The sequence below is a fragment of the Danio aesculapii genome, chromosome 1, assembly GCF_903798145.1.
Source record: "Danio aesculapii chromosome 1, fDanAes4.1, whole genome shotgun sequence".
NCBI classification, from domain to species: domain Eukaryota; kingdom Metazoa; phylum Chordata; class Actinopteri; order Cypriniformes; family Danionidae; genus Danio; species Danio aesculapii.
This window is the reverse complement of record NC_079435.1, coordinates 5,055,925-5,066,279: the sequence shown is the minus strand read 5'-3', so window position 1 is coordinate 5,066,279 and position 10,355 is coordinate 5,055,925. Positions and strand designations below refer to the sequence as shown.

The following is a 10,355-nucleotide window of genomic DNA, read 5'->3' as shown; positions in this document are numbered from 1 at the left end:
TACTTAATCTGGACTTTAAGGTCGCCATGCAGTTAACATGTACTTTTTTATTTATATATGTATATAGTAGATAGAGCTTGTTATAAATGATATATCTGTGCATTTCATTATTTTCTACAAATTCGTTTGCTTCCATATGATAGCCTTCCCTCCTCCCTCGAAATGACTTTTCTGCACCACCCTACATTTTTTTTTCTAATTCCAGCAGCATTTCATGTGGATGTACACTCTAAAAAGTTCCTTGAGATTCTATATAGAACCCTGGGCTTCTATACTTGGCCAGTAGAACCTTGTACCCACAAAAATGGTTCCATTTAGAACCCTTTGAGTGCAAAGAGCCTCTTTGATTAAAATGGTTCTATAATTTTTGATTCATAACATAATTAATTAGTAAAGATTATAAAACAATTATAAGCTTTAACACAGAGAGACAAAGCTTTTTCAGTCAAAACCTAATAATATGAATGCTGTGGTCAAAAACGTAATCAGTGTACAGTATGATGGGATTTTTTTCATGCAGGTTTGTACATTAGCATATATTTGTTCAATCAGTTCAATTGTATGTATATTTGTTCAATCAGTAAACAAGCTTACGAAAGTTTGTTTACTAATTAAATAATAAAATGTAAAATGTTTAGAGGTAGATCATATACAAAGTATGCAGAGGTGCTATTTTAAATATTATTGAAAAATTATTTTGTGAAGTAAATTGAATAAATTTAAACAATTTGAATTTTCTGGATTGGTTTTATTTTTTATTCAATAATAAACAACATTAATTCAGTAATAAATAAAGAACCCTTAAATGGTTCTAAATAGAACCATCTAACCTAACTTGAATTCAAAGAACCATTTGGGGTTTTTAATGAAGACTTTGTAATTATATTTTCTTAGTTAAAAATCTTTTATGACATGATGCAGTTGCATATACTGTCCACTAGACGGCGCGACAGGTCGGTGAGCTGCAGAGGTGTGACATGTGAATGCGCTGTCCAAGGTGCTGATCATTAAACCGACATCTATTGTGAAAGTCATTAAATAATGAAATCTCTTATTTCCCCAGCCTATTCACATATATATAGCCAATTCATAATCCTCTGTTTTATTTCTAATGTATGTTTTTGTCTCACTGGCTTTGTAAAACAAGAAAAAGAAAAAGAACATATGTTGTATATATTTGATTAAAGAGACAAACCCTCTACCTCTTTATTTATTTATTTATTTCCTCGGGGAGGGACTGTGTATTGCTATTTCTCTTATTCTGTTCTAGATTTTTTAAATGTCCACCCCCTTTCCCCCCTATATATATATATATATATATATATATATATATATATATATATATATATATATATATATATATATATATATATATATATATATATATGAGCAATTACTCAATTGCATGAGCAATTACAAATGTAAACCATGCCATGAAAAAAAAAATTCACCAAAATATGGCAATTGTTTATAAGATTTTTGCGTAAGCACGTATTTTACAGTACTTTAGAAATACTCAAAAATGTGTCTGTCTGTGTTTTCAAACGATTATATTTGATTTACCAAAGTCACACAAATGGAAATTTCACATCATGTCACATCCATAACGACACTTTCTCCTCATAAATGAAAAATACTAAATAAAATAAACTCAATAATTTTTGTTCTAGAGTGAGCCGACTCTTCTCCTTTTGATTATCATCATTTATTTTGGGCTGTGCAATTTATTTCACAGAATTTCTACAAAGTAAGTTGTAGACTGTAAACTCGCAGACTTTTTTGGTCACATCCATAACATGTTCATTTTCCTCATTTAAAGTACAAAAAAAATGTTTACAGACTGATATTTCTGATCTTATTACTCTGTGGTTAGCTGTTTTGGAAAATACAAACAGTGCTTCAACATAAATGTTAACGATAACATATATATATATATATATATATATATATATTGTAGCGTTATTACAGAGTTATTACAATCATTATTGTCATGCAAGCATATTCTCTTTGAAATGGAATTAATTATAATTAGATTAATCTCAAAAAGATGAAATTAGTAAAATATGTGAATTATAGTGTATATATAGACAGAAAATAAATCATGTAAAATAGATTAAATTAGATGTTGAGTTTCCAGACTTTACTCATCCTTTGAGATTTCTTCAAAAAACAGAAACTCAATTAAAAACAAACAAACAAACAATTAGCTTTAACCTCATGGCTGCTGGTCTGTGCTGGTTGAATCTGGTCCTGAAAGTGCTGGTCCTTAAAATAGACCAGCTAAGAAACTAAAACGGATAAATAGTAAATAATGAGATAGATTCTGTTCAACACCTCCCACTGAGCTCTCTATTAATAGAGTGTCCCCACACACACAGACATAAAGTTAGCACTAGCACAAATAAATGGAGGAAGTGAGAACAGTGACGTAAGTGTACGTGTTTATCCTCAGTCAGCGTCTCTCATTATAATAGTCATGCTAGAGTCAATATACAGCTAATAATGTATAAATAGTTTGAATTCGTTGTGTATTTGTAATTAATACCATGTTGTGCATGTTTGTTTACTCCACTTAGCATTGCGCCACAGGAAGAGCATTTCTAGTCACACTTTACAGTAAGTTGTTTAAGTTAATGCTAGTTAATGTATTTACTAACATAAAAAAACAATGAACAATACCGTTATTATAGTGTTTATTCATCAGCTAACGTTAGTTAAGGGAAATAAAGTTGTTTAGTCTTAGTTCGTTAGCTTACAGTGCTAACTAATAGGCTATTAATAAAGATAGTAAATGTAGTCAATAGTAAATGTTGAACTATGATTAATGAATGCTATAGACCTACAGGTATTGTTTATTAGTTATTAGTTCATGTTACTGGATATATTAACTAACATGAACTGATAAAACATTGTAAAGTGTGACAGCATTTAAAATAAAAGAAGAAGAAGAAGAAGAAGAAGCAGGAAGTGAAACATGATGAAGTTTTCCGTCCATCATGATCATCAGTTCCCTGTTCAGTTCAATACTGCAGTAAAGCAAGGTAAGATAGACATTTTAATATTAAAATAGCTTCAGTTTCAATAATGACTGGTTACTATATGATGAAAACAATCCGTGTATATCTGTCTGAAACCATAGCCGACTTATACAGTGTGTAATTCTGTTTTAATGTCTTTCAGGATGCTTTGTCTTTCATTTATAATTTCTCTGCTCATGATTCCCGGTGAGTCTGAAAACAATGCAGAACTTACACATTAAGTATTGTGAAATATTATGATAGATCATCAATGATAGTTCAAATAGATCAATTTAGTCTTGTGTTTCCCAACCCTGTTCCTGGAGGCACACCAACAGATTTTGTGTGTCTCCCTTATCTGACCCATTCGTGTCAGGTTTTGGGGTCTTTTCTAATGTTCTGCTGAGTTGATTCAGGTGTGTTTGATTAGTGAGAGGTTGAAATGTGTACTGTTGGTGTGCCTTTAGGAACAGGGTTGGGAAACACTGTGTTAGACACTTCCTGTAATGCTGGGTGCTGCTGTCATTTTGGTCTGTTTGTTAAGCTTTTGTTATCCACTAGGTGTCATTTTAGATAATATGAGGGAAGAGAGCATGATATTGTATTATTTATGCATTTATTGAATGGTTACAGTAAGTACTGAAGAGTAGGGAAGTTTGATAAAAAAAAAATACACAGAAGAAATCAAATTAAACACTGAAGCAAAATATCTAAAGAGAATATATACACCTAAGCAGTTTTTGGTATTCTCCCGTATTTTATCCCATTATCATCCACTTTAAAAATGATAATGCATTTCACTCGTATTTTTAATCTTTCTATTAAAAATGGTGGTAACATCTACACAGAGCCGATCCTGATTGGTGCTAGAAGAGATACAGCTGCAGTTAAATCATTCATTTTCTTTTCGGCTTAGTCCCTTTATTAATCTGGGGTCGCCACAGCAGAATGAACCGCCAACTATTCCAGCATTTGTTTTATGCAGCGGATGCCCCTCCAGCTGCAACCCAGCACTGGGAAACACCCATACTCTCTCGCATTCGCACACATGCACTCATACACTAGAGGTAATTAATTTAACCAATTCACCTAAAGCGCATGTGTTTGGACTGTGGGGGAAACCGGAGCAGCCAGAGGAAACCAACGCCAACACGGGGAGAACATGCAAACTCCACACAGAATTGCCAACCCAGTCGAGGCTCGAACCAGCGGCCTTCTTGCTGTGAAGCGACAGTGCTAACCACTGAGCTACTGTGCTGCCTAGAATTATTTATATTATTTATTAAATTACCTGCATATAGTATTTAATTAACGTCTCACAATCCTAACCCTAAAGCCAAATCTCACAGTAATGTAAAAACAGTAATTGTTGCTGTACGGTCATAGTATTATTATTGGGAAATATTTATATTATTACATTAACTTCCAGCCGGAGATGTATCTCTTCTAGAATTTATCTGATGATACACTGAAAGAAAAAAAAAATCGTAATTTCATAGTTTATTTCCGGCAGCTGGGGTGCCAGAAAAAAAAAGTTAAATAACGGCCGTTAAATTACAGAAATGTACTGTAAAATAACAGAGGTTGAATTACAGAAATTTACCAAATTTAAATTCAAGGAAATTTCTGTAATTTAATGTCTTGTTAGAATCTCAAGACTGAGAATAGACTATAAAAAGCACAACACATGAATCTAATTGCAGGGTGGAGAATAGCTTTTGATCAGGGATTCAACACAGACGACCCATTGGGGTCCTAAGCAGACTCAATTCAAGGGGGACTGGATTTCTCACCATACCGGAGCTTGATTAATTTTGCCATAATCATGTGATCAGTGACGTCCGAAGCTTCATTTTCACCTATACCCACATGAATGCTTCGAATTTTGATTCAAAGTTTTAAACACCCTCGTTTGTAGTGTATAGTGAGAGTTTAGGCATCGATTGCACTACACCGGTCACACGCACCAGTAATTTAGCTAAAATACAATAGTAATTTATAGTAAAAAGCTTTTGGCGCAGTAGATAGTGTTGTCGCCTCACAGCAAGAAGGTTGCTGGTTCGAGCCTCGGCTGGGTCAGTTGGCAATTCTGTGTGCGGCTGAAAGGGCATCTGCTGCGTAAAACATATGCTGGATAAGTTGGCGGTTCATTCCGCTGTGGCGACCCCAGATTAATAAAGGGACTGAGCTGAAAATAAAATGAATAAATTATTAAAATGTACAACTGTATTTGCAATTACTTTTAATGAATGTTACAACATATTGTAGTATAATGTATAACAGCTGATGAGTTCAGTGCAAAAGCCTCATTCCCCTAGCCTCCTCCTTAGAGCATTTGCCTCCCATGCAGGAATCCCCGGTTCGATCCCTGCTTGAAACGAGTAGGTGCAGGGCCGGTTGGAATACAAAAAACTTATTTTAATATTAAATATTTTTGAATACCTTGGATTTTACTACAGTCATCGGAGTTGTATAATTTTCCTTATATGAAAAAAAAAACTACAGTAATCGGGTAATTTGTTTATATTACTATTGTTGTATTCCAACATGATTGAGTGGGTCAGTTGTGAACATTGGACATTTTTGCAGCACAGCGCTAAACATTAAACAGCAGGAGTCCTCTTCGAACTCAGATTTGGAAAGCTTTGAGAAACAAACCTTTTTCAGATACAATGGAGTCGAACGATTCGCTGGTTCAGAAAGCTTCATTTTACCATCACTACCAGTACTGTCAGACGTGGTCCATAATAATAACGAGACACTGTTTCCCTAAATTTAATATCATCTCTGCTTTTTAATGAACTTAAAAATCAGCCTTTGAGCTTGATAGCAGCGATAGTAGCACTGTTTTTACATGACAGTTTTCCTTATAACTTTTTGACACTCAGTTGTACAGAGGCTAAACAGAATTGATGACAGTACACAGGGCTGTTGAGAAATACAGAATTAAAAACAAATAAACAATATGGAGAGATTATTATTACTTAGGTTTTTATTCATGCTTTTAATCAACTTTGAAAACATTATAACTAATTTTATATTTTACAGGCATTTGCAGCCAGAAATGGGATGTTCAGTACTCAAAAATGGCAATATGTGCTTTAAAGGGTTCAACAATACAATTAACAGGCAGATATAAACACCCAGAGGGTCTCACTGTGACAGAGATATTTTGGATTGTAAACCCAAAAAGAGGGGAAGTCATCAATCTGCTAAATCATCCAGATTACACAGGCAGAGTTGAGTACTTTCATAAAGACAACATTTTTTTTCTCAAGCTCAGTAATGTAAGACATGAAGATGAAGGACAGTACTGCATCAGAATTGAGACAAATGATGAAAAACAGCAATATCTGGGTTATCCTGGGACTGAGCTCACAGTGACAGGTACAGTTGAACTCATATTGCACAGACAGATTTAATCTGTTCAGTCATAAAAATATAACTTCTGTTTCTTCTGTTTTCAGATCTCAGAGTGGAGACTCCTGAAGAGGTTGTTGAAGGAGATTCTCCAGTCTTAACTTGTAAAAGCTCCTGCAATCTCGGCAGCACAAACTTCAGCTGGTATAGAAACGGCGAGTCTTTCCCAGAATCGGAGCGTCAGAATCAGCTGATTCTGAAGTCGGTCAGCAGAGGAGATGCTGGAAGCTACAGCTGTGCAGTGAGAGATCCCAAACATCTGCCGTCTCCTGCTCTCACGCTCAACATCAGATGTACGGCGAGACCTTCAGCTTCTCACACTCCTCAGATTTGCCTCTGTCAAACTCACAGATGCTGACTGTTTTTCAGATCCTCCAAAGAGCGTCTCAGTGTCCGTGAGTGGATCTGCTGTAATAGTGTCTGGAGATTCAGTGACTCTGAGCTGCAGCAGCGACTCAAACCCTCCTGCTGTGGACTTCAGGTGGTTTAAAGACAATCAAAGCTCAGCTGTTGGATCTGGACAGAGTTTCAGTATCTCCAGCTTTAACTCCAGTCACAGTGGACGATATTACTGTGAGGCTGAGAATAAATATGGCTCTCAGAGATCAGAGTCTGTTTCAGTCATTGTTAAAGGTAAGAATGTCACCCTGCAACCAAAAACTGGTTGCTCACTGATGCTAAGCAGGCTTGAGCCTGAGTAAGTAACCGGATGGAAGAGTGTATGGGAAAATTAAAGTCTGGGACACACCAAGCTTATGGTCGGCCATTAGGCTGTGTTGTGTTGTTTATAATGAGCATCTCTGATTAAAACACATTTTTTCTCTCGTCTGCACAGAAAGCAGCTCATCATGGATCTCGATCACAGCAGGAATCGCTGCATCTGCTTTTGTGTTCGTTTTTATTGTCATCATAAGGTGAGAGAGACTCGAATGACTCGACATGAAGATTCAGAGTCAGTTTGTGTTGATGATCATTTCCTCTTCTTCATCTCACAGGAAGCGAGTGACTCAGTCAGACGAGCAAAACCACAGAGGATCACAACAACAACACTGTGCGGTATGTAAATCTCCTTGCGTGTGATTGGTCAGTGATGAATTCAATTCAATTCACCTTTATTTGTATAGCGCTTATACAATGTAGTTTGTGTCAAAGCAGCTTCACATAAAAGGTCACAGTAAATAGGAACAGTGTAGTTCAGTTTGTAGTGTTTAAGTTCAGTTCTGTTTAGCTCAGTTCAGTGTGGATTAATAATCACTACTGAGAGTCCAAACACTGAAGAGCAAATCCAACGATGCGCAGCTCTACAGATCCCAAACCATGCAAGCCAGTGGCGACAGCGGAGAGGGAAAAAAAACTTCACTAATGGCGGAAGTGAAGAAAAAAAACCTTGAGAGAAACCAGACTCAGTTGGGCACAACCATTTTAATTTCTCCGCTGGCCAAACGTCATGTGCAGAGCTGCAGTCTCAGTGGCGGAGGCTGGAAGCTGGCCTCAGCAAAGACTCGTCTGAGCGTCACAGGAATCAGTCTCATGTTCTCCACTCTTCCATGATCATCACAGTAGCTGCTCAGGATTCGGCCTGGTCCAGGATATGGAAACCTTGGGATCATCTCGTCGTTGGTCTTGGATCGAATCAGTGGCTCTGCATAGTCTGAGGGCCTCGGGAAGAGTATCCCCAGGTGGAAATGGAGAATAAAGAAAATAATTAGCGTAGCTGCTGTTCATAGTGTATATAAACAAGACGCAGAACCTGTGTGGAAGCCCCCTAAGTGGTGCACTAAGTGTATGCTTTACTGAACAGATAGGTCTTTAATCTAGTTTTGAATTGGGAGAGTGTGTCTGAGCCTCGGACGTTATCAGGAAGGCTATTCCAGAGTTTAGGAGCTATAAATGAGAAGGCTCGACCTCCTTTACTCGACTTTGCTATTCTAGGTACTACCAGAAGCCCTGAGTTTTGTGAATGAATAATTAATCCTCTTATCATTGTCAGGTGGAGTCTCCCGAAGACCCCTACATGGCCCTTGACCCCAATTCCAGATGCTCTGAGTACGACACACTGAATGTGAGTTTCTCTGTTTATCATCTACAGTTATACATAGCATATGATTTATTCTGATACATATATATTCATCGTTCTCTAGAATTTGAAGAGATCCAGTGAAAACACAGACGACCGTGAAGATGATGGTTGCACATATTATAATATTGATCAATGATTTATTCAATTTAAATTATTTGTTATGATTTACTTTCCCTAAAAGATTTCCTTGATGCTGTTTTAACAAGTCTTTTTTTTTTTTAAAAAGTAGGGTATCTTTAATTTCCTGTTCAGTAGCCTAAGGTAAACCAAAGGCAGAATAGAGTGGAGGAACTATCAATTTGTATGCAAAAACCCGGAAGCTAGTTAGCATTTTAGCAGTTCCGGTTCCCTCATCCCAAAGTCAATGGGTTTTTAAATGGCATTTCAGTTAAATCTCTTAAATAAGGTCTGTGGCTAACACAAACTCAAGATACTTTCACATTTAATTCTACAACATAAAACACATCAGTTACATCACACTCTTGATGTTTTTAATCGGTTACGCTTCTTTAAAAGACGGTTGCTATCAAGTTGCCACTGAGTGGTATGGTACGGTACGGTTTGGTACGCTTTTATGGCCGTTTCCACTGTTAAAAGTCATACCGAACCGTACCGTACCACTTTTTCGGCACCCTTTCGAAAGGGTACCAAACACGAGAAAGGGTACCAAAAGGCGGAGCCACATGCGCAGCTGAACGCTATTGGTTTACAGAGATACGTCATTCGCTTACGCAACAAGCCAGAATGAAAACAAAAAAAACGCCATGTTTGAAATGCACACACAGCCGAGAGATTACAGCGGAATTATAAATACATATAATAACGAGCCATGGTCGATCTGGGCTCAAACAAACCTTGTCGTCGTCTGGATAAACAGCCACAAAGCCAAGAAGAAGAGCAGATTTACCCTGTGCCCCGTAGTTTTTTACGAGCCAGTCTGAGGAGCGATCCGTTTCGCTTTCTTGCTAGCGCTCGCGCGCGTCTAACATTATATCAGAAATAACAAACTTCTTGAGCTGATGATAATAACCTGCGCTTGATTATTGACGTGCTTTTGAAACCCGATCCTGTCAGACACTGACAAACGCGAGAGTGAAGCGTGAAGAAACAAAGGAGAAGCCGGAAAAAAAGGAGCACATCATTTATCAGCAAACATGAACAAAATGCCATGTTTAACTAATTTATTATCTTCACATTTTGGACTATTATGAACCGGGAATGATGGAATTACTGTCTAACAGAGGCTACATGTGCTGCTGAAGATTACAGACACAGATGAGAGGTTTTCACTGACTGTAGGCTATATTTTGTGTTGTTTTGAACCTAAATACAGATGAAATGTCTGCTATATGTAGTTCTTCTGTAGTTGGTAACATATCGGAGACTGTACGGGGCTGTATGCGTTTATATATGTTCATTTATTTAGTTATTTAATATAATTACAAACGTTACAGTAGGCAATTATAATCAACTCATGTTCATTGAAAAATTAGAAATGAACATTTCTACACAAGTATTTATGTGTATGAAGCATCTGTTTTGTGAGAAGAGCTTCTCATGTGATATGTAAGTGACCCGTACAGCTTTATTGTAGACATTTCCTCGAGTGAGAATGACGTCGACTGAAACTTTCTGTAATACACCATGCGCCCACTAAAAGGGTACCCTTGTTAGTGGAAACGCAAGCTTGATAAAGGTGACCCGTACCAAACCGAACCGTACCGTACCAGTCAGTGGAAACGAGCCATAAATGAGACTACGGGCGGTGTCTGAGACATTATACGTCATCCAGCTGAACTGGTCTGGAACGTAGCCCGCTTGTGTTGAGCATTTGGATT

General features: G+C 37.0%; 1 protein-coding gene across 1 annotated transcript; it reads left to right on the top strand.

Annotated features, from left to right (window-relative positions):
• Nucleotides 1-3,181: 3,181 nt before the first annotated feature.
• LOC130223350 (B-cell receptor CD22-like) lies at nt 3,182-9,963 on the top strand. The gene is made up of 8 exons (XM_056456136.1): nt 3,182-3,224; nt 6,066-6,404; nt 6,485-6,730; nt 6,807-7,070; nt 7,273-7,351; nt 7,433-7,493; nt 8,428-8,499; nt 8,579-9,963. The coding sequence occupies exons 1-8, from the start codon at nt 3,182-3,184 to the stop codon at nt 8,651-8,653; spliced, it is 1,179 nt and encodes a 392-aa protein (XP_056312111.1). The 3' UTR covers nt 8,654-9,963.
• The last annotated feature ends 392 nt before the right edge of the window (nt 9,964-10,355 follow it).